Raw genomic sequence first — 25,569 nt, 5'->3', positions numbered from 1 at the left:
TGTGATTCTGAAGGGAGCAGTCTTTATGGGGTGAGACATGAAGTTGGGAGACTTTATGAAGGAACTTGGGAGGTATAGGCTGGAGGATCAGGAGTTCAAAGTCACCTTTGGTTACATAGTCAGTTTGAGGCCAACCTGGCCTACATGACACCCTTTCTCAGAAAAACAAAATGTGATTTAAACATTGAAGAATGGGAAGATAAGATTCAGAGATGGGAGGGAACCTTCCAGGAATGGGAATAATGGGTTCCGGGAATGGGAATAATGGAAGTTAAGAAAGGAGGCAGAGACAAAGCTATCTTGTATAGGGGAACATATAAGGCAGTTACTATAGAGGAATTGGGTTCTGTAATAATTGAAGGGCAACAATAAGTAATGTTTGTACAAGGCCAAGTATATATCTATGTTGATACACCTGTGCTTGATTTAAACGTGAAAATATTTTTTTTCTTCTCTATGCTCAAAAAACGATCAGACTGTGTTAAAAAGTACTTTCTTAATGTTATCGTTAAATCTCTGTTGAAAGGGTTGAGGTAGGTCAGAATTGGACACCATTGGCTTGGAATTGAGTTTAGTGGGTAAAAAATCTGATTTGAATTCCTAATCCTTATTTTATTTTGATTTCCAATTATGACAATCACAGTGATCTATGTTGATCTCTAAAACATGGAATATACAGGGAGTTGGTTTGACAGAAATTAGGAAATAGTCTACCTGACCTGGCTAGTTCCTGCTAATTAGACGTAAGCTTTCCAGGAAACTGACTCACCATGTCCCTTTATTCCCAAACTTGTTTCTTTATGGTTAAATTGCTAGGATTAGTCACCATCCTTTACTTCAGGCTGTCATCGTTTTGAAATACTTATATTAGTATTATAAAAGCTGTTTCAAATCACTAGATTTTAAAAAATATGACTATTTAAAGCCTCAACTTTTCATGTTACATTTATGGCCATAAGCGTTTAATATTTAATACGGGGATTGTGATTAACACCTATTCTAATTTTATTAGTGGTAGCTTTACCTTTTAAAAACACTAATATACAAATGCGTTTAGCAGGCATTTTCAGAACTCTGTGAGGTTGTTTTTGCTCCTCAGTTGCGTTTCTGTTTTTCTGCTGTTGTAAAGTGCAGCCCTTTGCATGTTCTAACTTGACGTGACGTGGTCAAGTGCAGTTTCCTTCCTGTTGCTTGTGTTAGAGATAAGGCTACATTTCAGTGCATTCAAAAAGGAGCCCCTGAAGACAGGGTCAGTCTGGTAACGCCCAGCGTTTTCACTCAGCACAGGTTTCCAGGGACAGAAAAGTAGGCTTTAGTTTCCACTCACTTTAAAAAGCTCGTAAAACAGCGTTTACAACCTTTAACTGTCTATATATATATATATATATATATATATATATATATATATATATGAGGTCGGGGATGGCGCTTGCACGTTGCTGTTAAGGACAAATGAGTCTGTTAGGAAATTATTCAGAGAGTGGTGGTTAATGTGTATGTAGGTGATTTGCTGGGTTAGTGGAAAGAATGTAACTGTTTATATATCCTCTGCTGGGATTTAAATTTTCCTAATTATTACTGGACACCCCCCCCCCCCCCCCACACACACACACACTCAGTACTTTAACTCAAGTATAGCTTGGGGAAGAAAGAAAAAGTAATGAGGGGAGATTTTATCTCAGGAATGAAGTCTTCAAAGACAGTATGTCTTTAAAAACAAAGCCCTGTGTTTACTAGCCATGCTGATTTTACTTCAGAGCAACAATGACACTTGGAGACACCGTGCTGTGCCACTTGTTACATTTTAGCCAGGCGGTTGCATTTTCACGACTAACATAAGCTTTTGCTTTTCAGGCCCGAGAAGACCAAGAGAATTATTTCAGAAAAAGTGCCAGTTTGCTAGAATGTCAACGAACCAAGGAAACCTGAAGCACTCCTTTCTCTGAAGAGGCCTGGGTCTGCAGGAACTGCACAGACTTGCCTGAGGGGCTTTACCACACCGGCACTGCACCCCACTGCTCCAGACTTGGACCTGTTTGGGACTCTCTCATGTGGATCTAAGGGGAATGCTTTACTATGGCTGCTGTTGCCCAACAGAAGGACCTAGTGTTTGAATTTGCAAGTAACGTCATGGAGGGTGAGCAGCAGGTGAGCCAGAAAAAATGGGGTTAGTACAAGTTTTCATTAGTATCAGAATATTACTTACTTTGATAGTAGGAAAACTTACTGGAAAAAAATTTAGAAATTAAATATTTGGCAGTAATGTCATTTCATATTTTAAGTACCAGTTAATTCCCTGTATGTAAATGCTACCCTTAGTTTTGATGTGGTAACAAGGAAATATTATTTGTGGTTCATCTTGTTTTTCTAAAGTGAGACCAAAAGTAACTACCCCGAGTAATATTTCAAATTACTTTAAAAAGTTCTAGAGAACATACCAATATCTATAATTAATCTTTTAATTATGGGCTATTTTTTTTTCAAGTAGATTAAACAATGTGGCCATCTCATAATCACATTTCTCAGTCCAAAGAATATGACCCTGAGGAAGTTTCCTAATTCTTCCAGACCTGGATTTGTCATCTGGTGGGGAATTGAATGAAGACTTTTGAAGTTACCGTTCATGAAGTGTGTGTGTGTGTGTGTGTGTGTGTGTAATACATACATACATATATGTGGAATATATGCTGTGTCAATTATTGCCTTTATATGAATTAAGATCTCAAGAGATACTGAGATAAAGGATTTAAATTTAACTTTGATCCTCTGATCTGCCCACAGTGTGTAAAGGCTAGAACAAAATCTCTTGGAACTTGGTAATTCACTTAATTTAAAATAGGCAATGATGAGCTGGGTGGTGGTGGAGCGTGCCTTTAATCCCAGCAGCACTCTGGAGGCAGAGCCAGGCAGATCTCTGTGAGTTCGAGGCCAGCCTGGACTATAGAGTGAGATCCAGGACAGGCACCAAAGCTACATGGAGAAACCTTGTCTCGAAAAACCAAAAAAAAAAAGGCAAGGATATAAGAGATGGCGTGGGAATTAATGGGTTGAGTAGAGTTAGTTTGCTAAGAATCTTTTAAGAGGCAGTGGGTTTTAAGTGTGCTCCATAAGGATGATGTATAGGCTGGTCCCAAAACTTTAAGTAGACCAGTTTTAATGTCTGTTTTTATTCTAGAAACATAGTTACTACAAATAATAAAATTGATTCTTAGTTTTGGCAGGACATTGCAGTTTCTTAGCTGTTTGTATTGTATACCAAAGTGATACAATACAAAATTTATAAATATACCTACAAAAGGTGAGAATTTGGACTAAGTAGCCTTAAAATCAAGAGAGTCAACTGAGGGGAAAAAAAGATCACAACTAAAAGCATATTAATATCGATAGAAACTTAATCTAGAGACAATAGAAGACAGTATTTCGGAGGAGAAAGTGTTTTTGAATTGTTTTAAGACACAGGATGTTTGTGTAAGTACTAAAGCTTGAAAAATAATGTGCTGACTATGGCTTCTTCAGATAAAAGGTCACGTGATAGGTCCCAGGCTTGGTGTGGTGAGGTTTGATGTGGCACAGAGGATGGAGCCCTAAGCCACTCACCATCCTGCTCTACTGCACTGGCTCTCACCCTCTTGACCACAAGTACACTTTACGTTATAACACCATGTTCTTATTGTGATAAGTAGACTTAGAGGTATACTGCACAATAATGCTTGTCCACTTACTATGCTGGATGTACTTAATTTATCTTAGGCTTTTGTTTTTTTATGTCTTTGGGAAGGGTATTAACCCCCACCCAGCTCTGTTATTTATTACTTTGTTAGTGCTTTGTTTTTCTGAGACAGGGTCTCTCTATGTAGTTCTTACATTGTTCTCATTATCACTTTATAGATTTGGTATGTGATAAGATAATCCCCACTTCAAAGGGTGGTGTACTATATCTACCCGACTTAAGCCTTGGAAACCATTACTTTGCTCTCTGTCTTTGTATATTTGCATATTATGGGCATTTTATATAAATGGAATCATAACATACATTTTCTTGTGGTTGGATCCCTCCCCCCTTTCTCTCCCTCTCCTATATTGGGAATTAAACCTAAGGATATAACCCTAGCTTTTAAACATGCTCATCTATGTTTACCATGTATCACATACAAACAGCAACAGCAATTAACAGCAACAACAACAACAACAACAAAAACCCCTTAAGGTGACCTTTATTGAGCCTTACTTTTTGGGGTGCATGGCCAAATTACAATTTATTCTGACTAAAAAAAAGAAAAACTTTTCCCTCTTTCAAATTCATGGCCTCTGTTTTTCATTACTTGTTTGTTGTTGCATACATATACGGGTACTGTCTTAGTCAGTGGTCTATTGCTGTGAAGAGATGCCATGACCATGGCAACTCTTATAAAAGAAAGCATTTCATTGAGGTTTGCTTATTGTTTTGGACATTTAGTCCATTATCATCATGGTGGGAAGCGTGGCAGCATGCAGGCAGACATGGCGCTGGAGAAGTAACTGAGGGTTCTACACCTGGATTGGCAGGCAGCAGGAAGAGAAAGCCATTGGGCCTCGCTTGGGCTTTTGAAAACTTCAAAGCTCACCTCCAGTGTCACATTTCCTCCAACAAGGCCACACCTCCTAATGCTTTCAAACCCAGTGCTACTCTCTGGTGGCCACCATTCAAATCTGTGAACCTGTGGGGGCCATTCTCATTCAATCCACCATATATATATATATTCTCAAATACATCCTGCCTAATCTGTATACTATTACTTATATGTATGTTTTCAGAGAGCAAGAGTATATGGGAGGGTTTGAAAGGAGGAAGAGGAAAATGATGTAATTATAAAAGAAATAATAAAAAAAGGAAAATATACTAAAATGAAATAAATGGCAAATACTAGAGCTGGCAGGTGTAAAATGAACTTGGCTTGCTGTGCTTCTAAATACATGGTTCGTCCGTCCATCGATCCATCAATCCATCGATCCATTCATCGATCCATCCATCCATCCATCCATCCATCCATCCATCCATCCATCCATCCATCCAGTGTTTATGCACCGTTATGCAGATATGGAGGCCAGACAACATTTTATAGGAGTTGGCTCTCTCTTTTCACCATATGGGTCCTGAGGGTCAAACACAGGTTGTCAGACTTGGTGGCAGGGCCCTTAACCCACTGAGCCATCTCCCTGGCCCTAAGCCAGTTCTGGGAACTGTTTATTTCACCAGTGTAGGCCTATCATCCCAGAATTTGGGAGGTACAAGTATGAGGATCAGTGGTAGAATGCTTGCCTAACACACAAGAGGTTAGTCCCTAGTTCCCAGGAAGCAACAAAAGAAAAACAAAAACCAAAGGCGATTTCCTGTTTCTATTTAGGTAAAATATTGAACGACTTCATCCGTGTATTTTTCTTGATTACTTATTATATGTCTTGCAGTATAAAAAGTTATTTAGTTCCGTGTTAAACGCTATAATAATTTTTAAAGATAATCTTACTTTTTTTTTCTTTTTAAATAGACCCAGAAAAAAAAAAAAGAAAAACTTGGAGAACCTGGATAATTTGAACATACTCAGAAAAATTGTTTTTTGTCCGAATGTGTTCAAATACCCAGTGAGAGGTGGAGTTTTTACTTCCATACCAACTTGTCACATACATATATGTAGTACAATTGGCACATGGCAAAATACTGTCAGAGCTCATTGTGATAGCAGGAAATGCTGAGTGTTTGGTTTGTTCAGAATTGGAGATGAAGGAAGTCATTTCATGATTAAATCAGAGGTCTTCAGAGTGGTGTCTTCAAGGTTGAAATTTTGGGCTGGGCCCCTAGTCTGATTGGAAAGCAGGGCACAGGAATTTGTTTTAAAGATTTATTTTCTTAAGTGTACTATGTTTGTTTAGTGTGTATGTTTACTGGAGAAGTCTTAGATTCAAGGAGGTTTTCAAGATGATGGCAAGAATGAGGCACCAATCTGGTTGGGGGTATGTGTGCAGTGTATGTCTCTCTGTCTGTCTGTCTGTCTTGATATAAACATATACTAATTACTTGAAAGTATGCTTATCTTGAACTTGTTATTTAAAAGAAGTATCTGCATTGAGGAAATTTCAAAAGGATTTTTTACCCTGCTTTTTGTCTGAGGAAAATGTTTTGCTCTTCGGCTGTGGGCTGTTTTCTAGAGGGCTGTGGCAGGATGTTTCACAATCACCGTGGAACAGACTGAGAGCTGCTGTTAGGGAAACTTGGCAGACAAGTTATGTGAGTGCTCTTGTATTTTTTTTTTTAACATCTGAAAGCCTGTTGAAAACTTAACAGCACTGAAGTAGTAGTCAGAGTTTTTAAGTCGCCATCTCGGACTGCAGGGCCTGCTGTGGTGAGGGAAATAAAGAAATCTTTTAGCAGAAGCATGTATGTTGCTGTTCCCGCTGGTCCTTCACCTCTCCTTTCAGTTGATGGTTCATGACATATGTGAAGAACCACAACCAAGGGGAACTCCGGGGATAGTGTTGAACCTGGAGGAACTGTCCTTGGTTTGATTTTTATTATTGCTGCTGAAATGTTGGCTGAAATTTTGCTTTTAACATATGCTCTAGGATTTACCTGTACATAATAAGCTCTTTTCCCCCGCCGCTTGAGCTTTTAAGACTTTCAGTAAAGTTAGAAAACCTATGAAACTCAGTTTTCTTCACTATAGTGAAACTGGCTGCTAGAAACAGATGCTTCAAAACTGATTTGATAGTTTTGATTCCAGGAAATTTTTCTTCTCCAGTCCCTAGGGTTTGTGGTTTGCTTTAGTTCTGTTCCACAAACAAAGTAAAAATCATTTACAAATGCCAAGTGGCAAAAGACCTTGTAACATATCTGTTTATATTTCTAGTATCAGAGATTTGCGTGAATGATAAGAGTTGACCCAATTTAGGCAATGTAGTTTTGTGTATTTCTTTCTACCAGGGTTTCTAGACCCTGAGTGCAAATTGGACCCACTTGGGGAAGTTTATTTATAGGCCCTGGCCATATCCTCAGATACTCTGAATTATCTGGTATTCATTTGCTGTTTTAAAGTGTTTCCCAATGTAGAGACAAGGTTAAGTAATGCTAGAATTTAGTGAAGTTCTCTTTCTCAAATCACACCTAGAACTGGGATATGGATCAGTGTTATAGTACCCACTAAGCATGTGTAATGCTGTAAGTTTTATCCTTAGATTTCCAAGGATATGACTGGCTTCAAGAGGGTAGAAAAGATGATTAATTTAATTGTTTAAATGAGGAAATCTTTTAGACATGTTTGGAGAGTATTAATTTTTTTTTTTTTTGAGAAAAGGGCTCATGTAGCACAGGCTAGTCTAAGACTTGTCATAGAGATAAGGATGCCCTTGATTTATCAGAGAGTGGCTTGAAAAGTATTAGAAGGATTAGAAGTTGTGGCCTTGTTAGAGTAGGTGTGGCCTTGATGGAGGAAGTGTGGCACTGGGGTGGCCTTTGAGGTTTCAGAAGCTCACCCCCTACTTCTTCTCTCTTGGCCTGTGGATCAGGCTGCAGCTCTCAGCTACTGCTCCAGGGCCGTGAGTTCTGCCATGTTTCCACCATGATGAAAATGGACTAAACCTCTGCAATTTTAATGCTTTCTTTTATAAGAGTTGTCTTGGTCATGGTGTCTCTTTATAGTGCTAGAACAGGGCCCAAGAGATACTGTCACTTTATTTCTTTAAGGAAACATCAGGACTAGGGGTATAGCTGAGGTATAACACTTGCCTGCATGATCAAAGTCCTGGGTTTGATCTTGACACAACAAAAAAGTAGAAATTTTATAAAAGAAACTACAGATTTTCTTTGGCTGTTAGTAGTCTCATCATTTTATAAATCACTTTTAAATTTTAATTTATTTTTTGAGTTGGTGTTGCATAGGTTGGCTTCATTCAAACTGCTGTGGTCAGGTAATCCTCTGCCTCAGTCTCCCTGGTATCTAGGACTGCAGGAGCAAGCCGCTGTGCTCACTGCTCTGACCTTTTGAAGCTCTTTTCTAAAATCAGTCTTGGAAAGGAGTTAGGTTAAACAATGTAGAACAAAAAACAGGAGTTCAAGTATAAAGAATAAAGTCTATTATTTAAAACCAGCAGTAAATTTACATATGCCTTTATTTCATTTTTTATAAGCTTTTGGAATCTGGATAGAGGGAACCTGTGTTCAAACAGTAGACTTAAAGCTAATTTGAACTGAGTCCTATTAGGGGTGGAATTTGTCTAACTTACCCTTCTTCATCTATTGATGTTCTAACCCATATTACCGCAGAATGTGACCTTATTTGGAAATAGGGTCATTGCAGATGTGATTAGTTAGGATGAATGGAGTGAGCCCCTACTCTAGGGTGAGTCCTTACAGAAGGGGAAGCTCAGATTCAGACACATGGGAAGAACGTCGGGTGAGCATGAAGACATCCAAAGAAGTCAGGGGGAACTGAGCAGGTCTGCAGAAGGAACCAGCCATATACCAACACCTTCACTTCTGACATAGTCCTCAGCGCTGGGAGAATATGTTTCTGTTGTTGAAGGCACTTAGTTTTGGGTACTTATTGTGGCAGTCCAAACACCTGGATTCAAGTCAGAAGTTTTTACTTACTCTAAAAATCTAAATCTTAGATAATTCCACGTGTGAAATTGTATGTTTGTTCATACCATCTTCCCTTCATGGCCCTGGCTAGCCTGAAATTTGTTATGTGGATCCTGGCCTTGAACTTTCGGCAAGTCCCGGTCTCTGCTTCTGTAGAGTGCAGGGCTCACCGTGCTATGAGGAATTTTACAATGTGTGGTTTCGAAGGTTTGGATTCTTGATGACTCATACTTTAGTCAGTTGCTAGTCAATCCAGATAAAAGGCAGTTTGAGTCCAGATCTGTAGCTGGAGTTACTGGAGTGTTCATTTTCCTTCCATTTATGGTAATAGAGGCCAACACCTTGTAGTCACCTGAGATGATGTGTTCTGTAGTTTCAGGCTTCTCACTTCTCCTGTGTTTCAGCTTATTTGTATTTTATTTTCTGTGTGTGTGTGTGTGTGTGTTGCCTGTGTGCGTGTCAGTATCGTACATGAGTGCCTACCACGGAGGCCACAGAGGGCATTGGATCCCTGGGACTGGAGTTATAGACAGTTGTAAACTGCCATGTGGGTGCTGGGAATCAAACTTGGGTCCTCCGGAAGAGCAGCCAGTTCTCTTAACCACTGAGAGGTCTCTCTAGCCCCTTGTATTCTTGTGAACACATGAGTTGTTTATTGTGTGGGAATTGATAGCACCCTGAAGAAGTGGGAAGTGTTCACTTTGAAGTAGACCCATGGTTTCAAATTTTATTTTTGAAATTATAGTATAATTTCAATATTTCTTCCTTCCCTTTCCTCCCTCTAAACCCTCCCATATACCCATCCTGGCTCTCCTTCAAATTCATGGCCTTAATTTTTTCACTACTTTCATTGCATGCATACATACCTCTCCCACTCCCAGACTGCTTCAGTGGTCTGTGGTTCCCCGTCCACTTTGGCGTGTCTTTTGGTGTTGTCCTTTGTTCAGCTTATGTTTGGGCAGTCATGTTGGCGAGACTTTATGCACCGGTGTAGCCATAGCATTATGAGGAGACGAAACACCTCAGCAAACTGTCTGATCCTCTGGCTCGTAGGTTCTTCCTGTTCCTTCTTCCACTGTGTTCCCTGAGCAGGAGTGTTTTGTAGATGTATCCACTGGGACTGAGCGCCACAGCTCCACGTTGTGATTGGTTGTGGTTTTCTGTAGTGGTCTCTGTCTCTTGATGAGGGGTGAAGATTATACTTATCTATGGGTATGAAGACAATGTTTATAGATTGTTATTAGGGATTATTATGTTCATGATTGTAATAAGACACTCAAGTTACCTTAGCAAGAGGAGACTCTATGTATAAATCAGGAGTGATCCCGAGAGAAAGTAACAATGTGTAGCAGACCGACAGAACCTTAGGGAAGAGAATGTTAAAGACATCACCACTCTAAATGCCTGTTAAACCATCGTGTTTTTTTTTTTTTCTTTCTTTTTTTGGTTTTTCGAGACAGGGTTTCTCTGTGTAGTTTTGGAGCCTGTCCTGGATCTTGCTCTGTAGACCAGGCTGGCCTCGAACTCACAGAGATGCCTGGCTCTGACTCCCGAGTGCTGGGGTTAAAGGCGTGTGCTACAGCCACCCAGCTTCCATCGTGTTTCTAAACAGAGCCAAGGAGATAGGCATTCAGTTTAATAAAGCCAGCATTTTGCAACTGATGAGTGGGATGCAGATAAACAACACAGACCCTGGAGTCAGTTCAAGCTAGGGTTCAGTTACTGGCCACTGTGTCACACGGTGAAGTATATATAGTTGCTGCTCATATCTGATGGGGGGACAGACCAGGACTTCTGGGTAGCATAACCTTAAGTACCCCATTTGAAACTGTGTATTTACTTAAAACCCATACCCACCCTCCCATATCCTTAAACTCATTTCTAGATTAATTTACCTAATACACTGTAAAATTTATGGAAATAGTTGTTAGACTATTTTGGGAATAATGACAAGTTTAAAAATGTTCATTATAAGTACAATTTATTTTTCATGTGTGTGTGGTATACATGTGTGTTCACATGTATATGTCTGGGCATGCATGTGTGTGTGTGCGCGCGCATACCAAAGGTTGCCATTGAGTATCTTCCTCATCACTCTTCACTTTCTTCTGCTTAAGCAGAGTCTGACATTTGAACTCAGACCTTGCCTATTTCAATAGTCCAGCTAGCCAGCTTGCCCACGGGGTCTGTTGTCTTTACCTTCCCAGCACGGGGATGAGAGGTGGGCCCCCACACCTGACACTTACGGGGGTGCTGGGGATCAGAGCTTCAGCCTTCATGCTTGTAAAACAAGTGCGGTATCCACCAAGCCATCTCCCAGCCCCATCTACATTTAAAAATTTTAACCTTCAGTTGGTTAGACCAGTGGTATTTATCTTTTTCTCATCTCTGCGTTCCCTTGTATAGCACAACTACTCATGTCAGTGTTGGAGAGTGCGTTAGGTCTCGTGATTCCTACTTTCTTTGTTAAGTTTGTACTATATGGTGCTGCCCTCTAAATCACAGAACCAGCACCTCTTTCCTTTTCCTCTCCATTTCTTTATTTTCTTTTGGATACAGTCCTGACTAGCTTGGAATTCACTCTGTAAACCAGGCTGGCCTTGAACTCTCAGATCTCAGAGACTCACCTGCCTGTTTCCCAAGTGCTGAGATTAAAGGTATTCTTCATACTTAACTAAACTTTTGGGTCAGAGGAAATATTTTCTTTCCTTTCTTTATGTCTGCATTTTTTTCACCCTGACATTGCTGAGCATTGAAGCTGGGGCCTGTACACTCTACTACTGAGCTTTATGGCTGACTTCAGTTTTTCCTTTCTTGTTCTCTGTCCCTCCTCTCCTCCTCCATTTCCCCCTCCCATCTCTTCCTCTTCTGCTTCATTTTGTTCTCTCTCTCCCTCTCCTCCTTGACACAGTTCTCTTTTTGTAGCCCAAATTGACCTGAAACTGTATAACTCAAGCAAACCTCACATTTGGGATCCTCCTGCCTTAGCCTCCTGATTGTGGGGAGGTCCGTGCAAATGCCATGGCCGAAGAGTAATGACCTCTTGAGGCAAGAAAGAGATCTAGTTAGCTGGTGCTGGTTCAGGCTTCTAGAGTCTGACCCAGCACAGTTTATGTTTTACATATTTAAACATGGTACAACTTAAAAAAATTTTTTTTTCTTGTGACAATTATCACTACAAAACTTAGGACATAACTACATGACTCCTTTGCAAAGTACATGTCTTTTGTAAAATACCTGTGACCTCTTCCATAAGAATGAGTTCTATTAGCTGGGTGGTAGTAGTACATACTTTAATCCCAGCACTTGAGAGGCAGAGGCAGGCAGATCTCTGAGTTCTAGGTCAGTCTGGTCTACAGAGGGAATTCCAGGATAGCCAAGACTACACAGAGAATCCCGTTTCAAAAACAAAATAAAACAAAGCAAAACAACCACACAAGATTATTATATAATTACATCATTCTCCCTTCCCTTTCTTCCCTCCAAATCCTCCCATATATAGCCCTCCTTGCTAGTTTTGAAATTCATGGCCTCTTTTTTTATTGTTGTCATTTGCATGTATGTTACACATATATGTATATATACACACACACATTCCTAAATACAACCTGCTCAGTCTGCATAGTGTTACTTGTATGCATGTTTTCAGGGCTGACCATTGGGTATTGGATAATCAATGGGGGGTGGGGTGGGGTGGCGTTCTTCCCTTGGGAAGACTATTTCTTCACTGTCAGTATTCCTTAGTTGCCTGTGGTTCTTTGTGGAGGGTTGAGGCCTCTTGTTCTCTTGGCCCCCTGTCCCCCTTCTCTCTCCATCCCCTTTGCATATGTATAGTAAAAAAGAGATCATTGATGGGTAGAGGGGCACAATAGAGAGGGAATGGCAGGATACACATGATCTGATTGGGGGAGGGGCTCTAACTAGGAAGCAGGGAGGGAGATAAATATAGAAGGAGACAGGAGGGTAAAATAACAGTAAGGATGTCTGAAAAAGTCATAAGGAATCATACCATTATCTGTCTACTTTAAAAATGATCATACACGTACGTCTTTATATAAATAATACATATATAGTTTACATGAATTTTTTTTTTTTTAATCTAGGCTGACAGTTCTCCCTCCAAGAGCCAAAGACTACTTAACAAAAACCCAACTACCAGGCATGAGAAGCACTCTTTCAGTTGTTGGTCAGGGCTGTTCAAGAGATCCCCCCAAACACTGCTCACTGTTGCTATTAACCTTGGTTGCCCTCCAGAGATGGAAGGTACTGTTGAAGACATGCACTTTAGATTATAGGCTCCTGAGCGAGAACTCACCTGAATTCCTGCTCCCTGAGGACTAGCTTTCATGGCACCAGAAAGTACCAAAGGAGGGAAGCAACCAGCACCTATAACCACAACAGCAACCAGCATGGCATGATAATCCTAAGGGTGAGGTAGTGGCACACATACCTTGTGACAACCAACAGCTCTTTCATTGAACTTAAGACCCACTCAACAAGAGGAAATCATGCCTGGTATTGAAGTTTTTCCTAATAAATTGTTAAATTATAAAAATAACTGAGTTAAGCAAACTATATAATGTGTACAGGGATGATTTCTGCCAGGGAACAAAGAAAACTGGTAACAGTAATTTCTCTAGCTAGGGCACTGTGGTAGAAAATAGTGATATTTGACAAGGAGTTCTTGAGATCTGCGAATAAAGTGGAAAGAATAGTTGTCTTCTCCAGGCAAGCCATAGTTTTGTAGATTAGAATAAGGAAGAGAGTAATAACAATATCTGGTTATTTAAAATATAGGAGGGTTGGAGAGATGACTCATTTGGCAAAAGCACGAGGACTGAGTTCAGGTCCCCAGGAGTCATGTGAAGAGCCATGTGTAATGATGCATGCACATAGTCCCAGCACTGGGGGGACAGATAGGAGCCCCTGAGCTCACTGTTAGCTACTTGTGCTGGATCTGTGAGCTCCTGGCTGAGTGAGAGGCCCTGTATTAAAAAATAGGTACAAGCTGGGCCATGGTGGCGCAGGCCTTTAATCCCAGCACTTGGGAAGCAGAAGCAGGTGGATCTTTGTGAGTTTGAGGTCAATCTGGTCTACAAAGCAAGTTCAAGGACAGCCAGGGGGCTGTTACACAGAGAAACCCTGTCTGCCCCCCAAAAAAAGTACAAAAAAAAGGGGAAGGCACCCAACATAGACCTCTAGCCTGTGCATACAACACTTGCAGACACCCAAATGTAGGAGCTGTATAAGTTCAGGTAGAATTGTTAAGGTGTTTTTTGTAATATTTTTGTTCTTGCCAGTTTCTGTCCAAATTGCCAGATCTAGGTTTGCATAGGGAGGAATATTCTGGCTTTATTTGTGTAAGTCCTACACCTGTGAGTTGCATTTGACATGCCTCTGTCTTGGATTTAGTGGCTGACCTTGAATATGCTCTTAACTCAATTTATCTGTCAGTGGCTGGGGTGATGATCTCTGTTCTTCCCATGTACATTGAGTTGTACAAAATACAGTGAAATTATGTGAAAATTTATTGAACATTGGGTTCAGCCTCTTTAGAAGTGGATTTAAGTGGAGCTCCTGAGACAGAAGAGAAGGTAAAGTGCTTTAGCAGGTGAATGTTCATACTAGGTTGTATTACAAGCAAACTGATTACCTCTCAAGAGAAAGAAAGGGAGGGTTCTTGAAGTGGCTCAGACAATGAAATCACTTGCTACTGCCTGCTGAGCTGAGGTTGAACCCTGCGACTGACTTGGAAGGAGCGAACCAACTCCTGCATTGTCCTCTGACTAGACACCCGGCCTTAAAGTCAAATGTTTATATTTTGCTTTGGAAATGGAATGTTTTCTTTACTGCTTATGTATGTGTTTATGTGTTTCACAATGTAAATTCTTGATCCCCTAGTTTCAGTTTCAAATCTACTTTTACAGTTTGAAAAGCCAGTTACTTCTGTATAACTTTTCTGAAACAGGAAGAAACATTCTGAAATAAAACCAAATGTGCTTTAAGATCAGCACTTATGAATTTCCTTGTTTAACATTCTTGAAGGTAAAGATACTATCTGTTTAACACCCAAGATATATTAGCTTTCAGTACTTAAATTTTTATGATACAAGTAATATCTGACCTTACTCTGCAGATGTATAAACACACTTATTTTAAAAGATCAACACTGTTTAGTATACAACAAAGCCGTAAGTAATTCCAGTGGAGTACACTCAACTGAGGAAAATGTCAAAGTCCTTGATGTCATTGTCTGTAAACAGGAATCTGTTCCCACTTAAAGCAGAATGTTCTCACAAAGTAATTATCATATTAAGGAGGAAAATTAACTTTACAGTGGAGAAACTTGATACATATCATTTAACTAAGCAGCCAAAGTTCGTATCCCCAGCACTGGACACATGAGTACCTAGGGGCCCCTTGACATGATATATTTTAAGGTATACAACAATACTTCTTTGAATTCTTGTCAAAAGTGCAAACTGGATCTAGTCACAAGGAAATGACCAAACACAAATTTTGGGCTATTCTATATAACAAATGACCCATTCTCTTTCAAAAGTGCTACATTTAGACAGGTGTGGTTATATGTACTGAAACTCAGGAGGCTAAGGCAGGAGGATGACTTTGAGTTTGAGGCAAATCTGGGCTACATAGTAAGATTCCATTTCAACAAAACAAAAGAATGAAATAATAATTACTAAATGAAGCTTGTGATCCTACAATGAACTCTGAACTCTTGTGTTTTACCCTTCCCCACTATAATTGACCATTAGTGAGATGATTAGGGAAATTTCAGTCAGATTTGTAGATTAGTTAATAGTACAATATCAATGTTCTTTTCCTGCTTTTGATATTTTGTCTATTTTTATAGAAGGTAATGCATTTAGGAAATAAGACTTCAGTATTTTGCATTAAAAAGGCAGTCTGAGGGCTGGAGAGATGGCTCAGCAGTTAGGAGCACTAGCTGTTCTTCCAGAGGACCTGGGTTCAATCCCCAGCACCCACAAAAGATAACAATAATAGAAACACTCAAGTGTCAGGATTAAAGGAATATGAGTGAAGGTTATACGAAAATCCTTTGAAGTAGTTTCTCAATTTTTCTAAGTTAGAAATTATTTCAAAATAAGAAATTTAAAGGAAACTGGGCATAGTGACTTATACTTGTTATCCCTGTACTTGGGAACCTGAGGCAGAAGAGTGCCATGAGTTCAAGGTGACACTGGGCTGCACAGTGAGTTCCAGACTACCGTGGGCTATGTAACATAATAAAACAGCAAAACAGAAAGGAGTAGCTTAACTGATTTTCAGTACAGCATTAAAAACCTCTCGGTGCAGTTTTCTCAATGGTAAAATAAAGTAGCTAAATGAAGTTAAATCATTCAGTTCTGAAATTCCATAATCTTTGGTTTTGGTGTTATTTTGAGACAGGGTCTTACTCTGTAGCATTGGCTGGTCTAGAACTCAGTATGTAGATCAGGTTGGCCTCAAACACATGGAGATCCAACAACCTCTGCCTCCCGAGTGCTGGGATTGAAGGTATGCGCCACCACACCTGTCCTAAAATTCTGTAGTTTTATAAACAGACATTAGTAGGAAAAATTCATAACTTTAATACAGTCATCCTTAAAGAGGACAATAATAGAAAATGTGAGTTAATTGTTTTCATGTGAGTCAAAGGATGTGCAAATCAAGGCTTCCTGCCAAGTAACAGTATAATAGTTACTGAGCTGAGATGGTCTTCTGTGAAAGAAACTTTAGTAAGAGTTTATTTAATTACACATTTCATTGCCTTCCACTTCCTGGTTCATGCTTAGGCATAATTTTAAAGCCTATTTTATTGTTTTTTAATCTAATGCTGTATTCAAATGTACTTTTATAATTACTGATGAAAACCTGGCCATTAAGATGAAGAAGCAGCCAGGCGGTGGTGGCACATGCCTTTAATCCCAGCACTCCGGAGGCAGAGGCAGGCGGATCTTTGTGAGTTCGAGGCCAGCCTGGGCTACAGAGTGAGTTCCAGGACAGGCTCCAAAGCTACACAGAAAAACAAAAACAACAACAACAAAAAAAAAATGAAGAAGCAGGTATAGTGGGGCACACTTGCAGTTGTAGCATTTCGATGGAGGCAGGAGCAGCAAGAATTACGATTGTCCTCTGCTAACTAGCCAGCAGGTCAGCCTGGGATACTCAAGACCCCGTCTCTTAAGAAACTGAGATAAGATTAATTATTAAAGGTTAGGTGTTATAGGTTCATAATCCTTAAAAACTAAAAAGATTGTTAAAGTGCAAGTATTAGAGCCAGGTATGGTGGCATATACTTGTAATCTTAGAGTTTAGAAGAGTAAGTTCAAGATCAGTTGCAGAGGGAGAGTCTGTCTCCAACAGCTAAGACAAACACACATATACACATGTGCACACACTCGAGCTACCATTCCCCCACACAAACCTGTAAGATGATACAGGGACTAAATTGCTATAAACTGTAAACTAGGGTGGTGTGTGGATCAGTGTTTGAGTTTTTGCCTAGCCTGCATTAGGCCCTGGGTATAGTATCCACCTAAGAAAATGAGAACAAATAAGTTACAAATGCGTGTCCAGTGTTTTTGAAAAAGTGAGTAGGATGTTTTTGAATTGTATCCAACAAAAGCAGAACTGTTCTCTTTACCTCTGCTCCCATCACTTGCAGCTTGGCGATCCTGCTATATTTCCTGCTGTCATTGTGGAACATGTTCCTGGTGCTGATATTCTCAATAGTTATGCTGGTCTAGCCTGTGTGGAAGAGCCGAATGACATGATTACTGAAAGTTCATTGGATGTTGCTGAAGAGGAAATCATAGACGACGATGACGATGACATCACCCTTACAGGTGTGTGTGTTACTGTTCCAGGTGGTCAGAGTCTGGATCAGGTGTTTTCAGGTTCTTAGTCTTTTATCCAAAAATTTGAAAATAAGGGCTCACACAGATTTGCAAAAGTAGTAGGTAACTTTGTCTATAGCAGAGCAATAATAGAAATTATTGAGGGATATCCTATCAAGAATGATAGTGAGATTATTCAAGGGCCCCAGGATAAAATTTAGAGTCTTTTTTTTTTTTTAATGGGTTTTAAAGGAACGAGGGGCTGGCTACTAAGTGTAGTTTGGATTTTTTTTTTTATTTTTAATTGATAGATTAGGTTGTTTTTCTATTATGCATTCTTCATCCCATGATGCATCTGGTTTTAATTATATGCATGTCAATTATGCATAGTCAGAAGATAATAAATAGAGTGAGTCCTCTAAAGGTTACTGGCAGGCACAGTTTTGCCTTACTGTACATGCACCCAAAACCAGTTCAGGATGAATAGGCCTTCTGTTTGTTTTATCTGTATATGTTGGAAACACACTTGACTAGAAATAGTCTTTACTTGATAGTTACGGAGTAGAGAAACTTATGTTATTGTTAAAAGATGTGTAGCCTGATGTAGAGTCGGGGCCAAGGGGTTCTGGGGTTGCTAGGTGTATTGTTTGAAGAAGGGTGTGTGTGCATAGAATGTGCAGGTAAGGAAATTAGGCTGCTAAGTACATTACTACCATGGAGAGATGTGCTTGACCCCAAACCAAATGGAGGTCCCCAGGGTCACTTTACTACCTGCAGAAGCTAAAGCCTGGATGAAGAAAGTGACACACTCTGCCACCTCACCTGGTTGATACGGCTTTCTTGACCCCCCATTTCCCCCCAAATACATTGAAATAGACATGAGAAGACTTGGTTCAGAATCAGGTCTTCCCTGACTGCTTGTATATACCGACTGCTACGTTCCTGAGAACCAAGTGAAAGCTATTTGTCGGGAAGAAGATAGGAATGCTGTTTTCTTACTAGTGTCACAGGAAACCAGACAGTAAGCCAGGACCTAATGTGTGCTGAAGCCCTGGGATTTACAGAGGATTTCCGTTAGGATCAGAACTAGGATAACATTGAAAACTGGAAGAACGGATTATGGAAGAGGGAGGTGTACTAATGCCTTCATCAGTTTTAGAAAATGGTATGTGCTTTACCTTTGTACCATTTTGTTTTGTTTTTGTTTTTCCAAGATACGGTTTCTCTGTGTAGCCCTAGTTGTCCTGAAACTTGCTGTGTAGACCAGGCTGACCTTGAACTCAGAAATCTGCCTGCCTCTGCCTCCTAAGTGCTGGGGTTAAAGGTGTATATCATCACTTCCCTGCATTTTACCAATATTTTTGGGAAGGAGGCTTTGTATGATTTTTAGATTTATTTTTATTTTATTTGTATGACTGTTTTGCCTCTATGTATATATGTACACTATAAGCATGCCTGGTGCTTATGGAAAACAGAAGAGGGTGTTTGGATCCCTTGGAACTGGAATTAACCAGTTGTGAGCCATGATCTGTGAGCTGCCATGTGGGTACTGGGAGTTGAACTTGGGTTCTCTGCCAGAGCAGCTCCTAAGCACTGAGCCATCTCCTCGGCCCTAACTTTGTAAGTCTTACTTTCATATATTTTGGTCAGAAGTGTTAAGGATATTTGAGGAACTTACTTGGAAACAAGGATTTGCATCTTGATTCTTAAAAGAAATTGTTTTGGAAATAGACATAATAGATAGAGTTGAAGTTTTTTGGTGGCATGGTGACTGCCTTGTTCTCAGCTCTGTCTTGGCTTTGGCCACAATACTTAACACATAATATGCATTCAATAAAAACTTCTTACATAGTAACTTATGCTAGCAAATACTAAAACTTCGAAGTTAGGATATTGAAAGCAAAGTGGTATCAGTGAAAGAATAATTGAATTATTAGAACTGAATATGTCTAGATGCATGTGCTTGTCTATTTAAGAAGTTAACACATGGATATTTGGTGGGGGAGGAAAAAAAGAAAGATTCTTACCTAAAAAATATACAGAAGGGGTCTGGACCAGTGGCTTAGAGGTTAAGACCATTGGATGCTGTTCCAGAGGACCTGGCTTCAATTCCCAGCACCAGCATGGTAGCTTACAACTGTCTGTAATTCTAGGTCCAGGGGATCTGATACCCTCTTTTGACCCCTTAAGGGCACCATGCATATGGTATACATAAATGCATACATGCAGGCAAAACACTCATACACATAAAAAATTTAAAAGCAGCAAAGTAGACCCTAAGTGAATAAAATGTTTAATATAGGAAAAACAAAAAACTTAAAAAAGTTATGCTTGATTTTTTTTTTTTTGTAGCAAAAGGTTTTCTTTGTGTGGAAAGGAGAAGAAAGAACATTGACCTTTTCAGCAGATATTGGAAACAGTTTTGATTCCCCCCAACTTATAACCAAAATAAAAAAAAGACAAATGACTAATGGGTAGAGCGAGTTTAAAAGCAAGTTAGCAACTGTAAATGGACAGAATTTGATTAGTTATGTTAATGAGTAAAAAATACGAATGTTTAATATGTGTGACCAAGTTACTTGTTTAGTAAACAAATATATACAGTGTGCCTGATTCATGATGACACTTGGGAAGGTAAGACAGGAGAATCGGGGCTCACTACCAGCCTGAGCTTCATGATACCCTATCTCAGAAAGAAGAAAAGAACCAAATCTAGTGTGGAATGAGAATATCATTTTACCCAATATGCTGAAAAGATGATGAAAGATAATTAAAAAGATGGTAACTTTGTGGCGTAGAGCCCTTAGGCCAAAGGGTTTTAAACAGGGCTTAAATTTTTGTCAAGTCCCCCCACCCCTACCCCAAAGATGTGGGATTGTATGTAGCATCTTCTATTTGGCCAAAGATTCATGCAAGGAAATACTAGCAAGGAGCTGGGTTTCTGTTATTTGTATACTTGGAAAGACTAGACCAAGAATAGTTTTGAGGACTCACGATAGAGGCTAGCTGTGCCTGGGGTAAGATCAGCAGGCAGATTTGGGGCTGAATAAAGTTGCAGTTCCCTGTCATAGTAAACAGAAAGGTGACAGATTGTCAGCTGCTGAGTGCTTATTATGTGATAAGCTTGGATAATTTCCTTAGAACTTTTCAATTTTAAGTGGCTTTTTAGTGAAGCATGAATCTATTTTAGACTTACTTGCTGCCAAGCTAGGGTCTGATTTCAGTGTCTGGGACCATGAGGCAGAAGGAGAGAAGTTATCCTGTGACTGTCACACATGCTGTGGTGCCTGTGTTCTCCCTCCCTCCATCCCACATAGAAGAAATTAATGTAACAAGATGTAAAAATACAACACAAACAATTCCCTTATGTGCCTTATCTTGATTCTTCTTCCATCATCTTAGCTAAGCAGTATACACTTGTCAAGATGAAATGATCATTGGTTACAACATTATCAACGAAGCCCAAGTCCTACTTAGATCGTACCAGTTGCACACAGTGCTTTCTTTCTAGAATACCTGTTCCCATTCTTATGTGCCATTTTGTCATTAGACTTAACAGTCTGGACCTATCGCTCTGTCTTTCCTTGTCATTCATAACCTTGACACTTCAGAGGTACACTAGTTATGGATTCTGTAGATTGTCCCTCAATTTCAGCTGTATGGCATTTCTATATGGAAATGCACATTTTGTGAGAATATCACAAAAATAGCAATGTCAACCTAACCCATCGTTTTGAGTTTGTAAAAAAATGTGTATCATTTAATTCTAATATAATACAAAAAAAGCAGAATTTAGAAAGGTTAAATACTGTGCCTAAGATTGCATTTGTATTGAGGCAACATCTAATTCTTAGGTTCTCTGTTTTCTCAGTGTTCGCTGTGGTTAGGGTTACCTCGAGCATGTTAGGCACGTGCTTTATCACTGAGCTATATCTCTAGCGTCTAGATTCACTTTTACCTTCTTTGTTAGAACAAATCAATGAATGCATTTTGGTGACTCTAAGCTTACTTCTCCTTTATCACTAAGGGAGTTGGATTGGTCAGAATCTAGTTTCTTTTCATTGCTGGCTGTGATTGATACGATTTCTGTAATGACCACCTCCGTCATGTGTCTGTTGTGTGACTTGGCTTGACCTGATGGGTTTTGCAGTGTATTTTGATGTAACTTCAAGCCTTAGAGTTGAGTTCTACTCAGTGTTAATTGGAAACCAATGTTTTCTGAAAGAATGCTTATTCCTGGGTTTAGTCATCAATAAAGAACATTGATCTCCAAAGAGGAAATTGAAACTAGGAAAGCAAGCCGAGGAACTTTAGACAAGGAATTGTTTTAGTTGAGTGTATTATTCCTTTGCATTTAGGCTTGAAGACAGCAAATGACAAGATATAGACGGATTCCTTCCTAGGAGATAGGAAAGTCTTGGGCTGGCACCGGAAAGCAAGCCACATCTTAAAAGCCAGATTATCTGTAGCTCGTTCCTTCCTCCTCCCTTTATTTTCTCACCACTCAAGTCCTTAGATCCTTGATGCTCATCTAAGCAGTGTGATGAGAAAGGGAAGAAGGTCTAGTTCCCTTTATTCCAGAGTGGGGAAGGTAGTACTAAGCCTTTGAGAAGCTGGGTGGGGGTGGGGGAAGGAAGGCAGAGAATGGCAAGGGATGGAACAACACCGCCTTGTCTGCCAGGGCTAGTGTAACACAGTACCACTTCACTAGCTGACAGAAACATTTCCTTGTAGGTCAAGGTGCTGGCTGGCTTGGTTTCTTTCTCCCATGCTTACTGATGACTGTCTTGTCCCCTACCTTCATATAGTCTTCCTGATTACTGTACACATCCAGATTTCCTACTCCACTGTGATGACCTCATTTTAACTGGCCTCCTTAAAGACAGTCTGCACATCTTCTTGGTGTTGCTTGTTTTGGTTGTGGTAATGGTTGTTCCTGGTGCTGGGATGGAATCCAGGGTCTTGAGTATGGTGCAGCAAGTACTCTACTGCTGTGTTCCAGCACCAGCTGAAAGGAATTTTGAGAGAAGCAAATAATATTATGTAATTACTTAATGTTAAATTTTTAACTTAGAAATCTGGTTGCAGACCCAGATTTGTAGTCCAAGACTTAGGAAGCTGAGACAGAAGGATCAGCTATTCTAGGCCAGTCTCAGCTTCATAGTGTGTTTGAGGCCAGGGTAGGCGATAATAAGGTCCTATATTAAAAAAAAAATAGCACTTGTGAAAGAGGCTCAGTGAGTAAAGGCACTTGCTGCCAGTGCCCGATGATCATGGCGTTCAGAAAGAACCAGCTCCTTCAGCTTGTCCTCTGACCTCCACATGCATGCTGTAGTATGAGTGTACCTACACACAAACATACAACTGTAAAAAAATAACAAAGCAACAACCAAATGGACAGAAATGGAGTCTTAAATTCCTTTGCAATGATCCTTTGTAGGAAGTAAGGACTTGGGGGTGGTTGGAGGGCATGGGTGAAAGATTATCTACTGTTTGATTGTGTTTGATGGTGTGAATGTACACAGAAGGCTTTATTATATTATGTCTCATAACTGGTTTTGTTCAAAATTTCTAATATTATGAAGATTAATCACGTCATGGTGGTGAGTGCCTATGATCTCACAGCTCACGAGGGAGAAGCAGGATGGTCACTATAAGTCTGAGGCTAGCCTGGTCTTACATCATGCATTTTGGGCCAGCCAGAACTATATAATATAGACACAGTCACTAAAAGACAAAGAAGGGCTGGTGAGATGGCTCTTATTGTGAAAGCATAATGACCTGTGTTCAATCCCCAGAACCCACGGAAAAATGGAAGGAAAGAAGGAACTCCATAAACTTGTCCTCTGACCTCCACACACACTTTGTGGCATAGGCCACACTTATCACACATATAAGATAATAATAATTTTAAAGTCCCCTCAAAAAAACAAAATAAAAAGGCAGTTGGCTGGTGTGGCACCTGTATTCCCAGCACTTGGGAGGGTGAGGCAGGAGTATTTCTGCAATTGTGAGGCTAGCACGAGCTATAGAGCGTGTCTTAGTTTGCTTCTTTATTGCTGTGATAAACACCATGCTCCCAAACAGCTTGGGGAGGAAAGGGTTTACTTGGCTTACACTTCCATATTACAGTCCATCATTCAGGAAGTCAAGACAGGAACTCAAGGCAGAACCTAGAGGCAGGAATTGAAGCAGAGGCCATGAAGGAGTGCTGCTTACTGGCTTGCTCTCCATGGTTTGCTCAGCCTACCATTTTTTCCTTAAAGCTTTATTCTTTATTTTATGTGCATGCATATTTTGTCTCCATATAATGTAAGAGTGCACCATATGCTTTCAGGTGCCTGAAGAGGCCAGAAAAGGGTGTTGGATTCCCCTGGAGCTTGAGTTAAAGGTGGCTATAAGCCACCATGTAGATGGTTGACAGCTAAATCCCAGTCCTTTTCAAGAGCAACAAATGCTTTTAACCACTAAGCCATCTCTCCAGACCCCTCACCTCCACCTGCTTTCTTATACTGCCCAGGACTACCTACCTACTCAAGGGAGGTACAACTCAGAGTGGGCTGGGAACCCCTGCATCAATCCTTAATCAAGAAAATACCCTACAAACTTGTCTGCAGGCCAATCTGATGGGATCGTTTTTTCAATTGCGTTTCCTCTTCTTCCCCGATGACTTGAGCTTTTGTCAAGTTGACAAAACAAAACAAAACAAAAACCTAGCCAGCATAGGGTGAGACATTATACAAACCCACCACAGATTCAGTATTATGGCATATGTTTTGTATCTTATAGTTTATATGCATACAAACTCAATATTAAGTGGTATATCCTGATTCAGGAGTTGAACACTGTGACTGAATTTCAGAGTAGCACATATGTTGGAGCTAATATTATTTTTGCTTTATTGTAGTTGAGGCTTCTTGTCATAATGGAGATGAAACAATTGAGACCATTGAGGCTGCTGAGGCACTCCTCAATATGGATTCTCCTGGCCCTATACTGGATGAAAAACGAATAAGTGAGTGCTAACGATTGCTTGTATCTGTTGTATACATTGCAAAGCTATTCTTGCCATCTCCATTAGATAGTAAATGTCAAGAGAACAGAAGAGGCTTTTTTGCTTTTGCAGGTCCCAAGCACATTGCTATGGGGTACCTTTGTTAAAACATTCTGTTTAACTGATTTAAAATTTGATGAATAATTTTTAGAATAAAAAGTAGTTTGTCCTTTACGAAATAGTAGATTATGCAAAATCTTGTCTTTTTTCTCCCAACATATTTTTATTAATTATTTGGGAATTTCATACAATGCACCCTGATCACACTTGCAATTTTTTTATTAAGAAAAGTTTTTCATTCATTTTACACACTAATCAAAGATCCCCCTCTTCCCATCCCCCCAGTCCTTACCCCCTCAACCCACCCTCCACTCCCACCCCCCAAGAAGGCAAGCCCTCCCATGGGGAGGCACATCCAGTAGAGGCAAGAATCAGAATCCATCCCTGGTGCATGAGGGGGCTTTTGGGAGCCCGCTACCTATGCTGGGACACCTCGTGCAGCCTTGAGGCAGGGGGAAGGGCTTGGACTTGTTTTTTTTTTGTTTTTTAACTTTATGTGCATCAGTGTTTTGCCTGCAAGTATGCATGTGCGCTGCATGTGTGTAGTACCAACAGAGGCCAGAAGAGGATGTTGAATCTCTTGGACCTGGAGCTATAGAGGGTTGTGAGTCATGATGTGGGTGCTAGTAACTGAACCCTGGTCTTCTAAAAGAGCACCAAGTGCTCTTAACTGCTGAGCCATCTTTTAAGTCTCTCATTGGTTTTGAACCCAGACTAGTACAATATAGTCATTTCTGTAGATAATTGTATTATATAGGCAAAACCTATTGAAATTTTTCCTACCCATTTGTTGCATAAAATTTATTGCCAGATTATTAACCTTTTAAAAAATGTATTTCCCCTTTGACACTTTCTGACAAGGGGGAACCAAAACTTAAAAGCATAGTTACTAAGTCACTTGAAGGTATTTATTGAATGTTTGTGATGTGCACAGCAGTATGTTAGGCAATAGCATGATATAAAAAGAATGACTATTGTTCCTT

General features: G+C 39.9%; 1 protein-coding gene across 7 annotated transcripts in view; it reads left to right on the top strand.

Moving 5' to 3' along the window:
- Positions 1-25,569, top strand: part of Elf1 (E74 like ETS transcription factor 1) — a 60,408-nt gene that overhangs the window by 20,462 nt on the left and 14,377 nt on the right. For 3 of the 7 annotated variants that reach the window (XM_052732640.1, XM_052732639.1, XM_052732636.1), the window contains exons 2-4: positions 1,855-2,148; positions 17,301-17,481; positions 24,380-24,487. In XM_052732640.1, the coding sequence (XP_052588600.1) occupies positions 2,077-2,148; positions 17,301-17,481; positions 24,380-24,487 (361 nt within the window). In that variant the 5' untranslated portion in view covers positions 1,855-2,076. Of the gene's footprint in view, positions 1-1,854; positions 2,168-17,300; positions 17,482-24,379; positions 24,488-25,569 lie in introns of all 7 variants that reach the window. The other 4 variants (XM_052732644.1, XM_052732642.1, XM_052732641.1 and 1 more) reach the window with 2 other exon arrangements.

The sequence above is a fragment of the Peromyscus californicus genome, unplaced genomic scaffold (assembly GCF_007827085.1).
Source record: "Peromyscus californicus insignis strain IS unplaced genomic scaffold, ASM782708v3 Scaffold_12__1_contigs__length_115047231, whole genome shotgun sequence".
Lineage (NCBI taxonomy): Eukaryota > Metazoa > Chordata > Mammalia > Rodentia > Cricetidae > Peromyscus > Peromyscus californicus.
The sequence above is the reverse complement of the archived record's forward strand: the minus strand, read 5'-3'. Positions and strand labels throughout refer to the sequence as shown.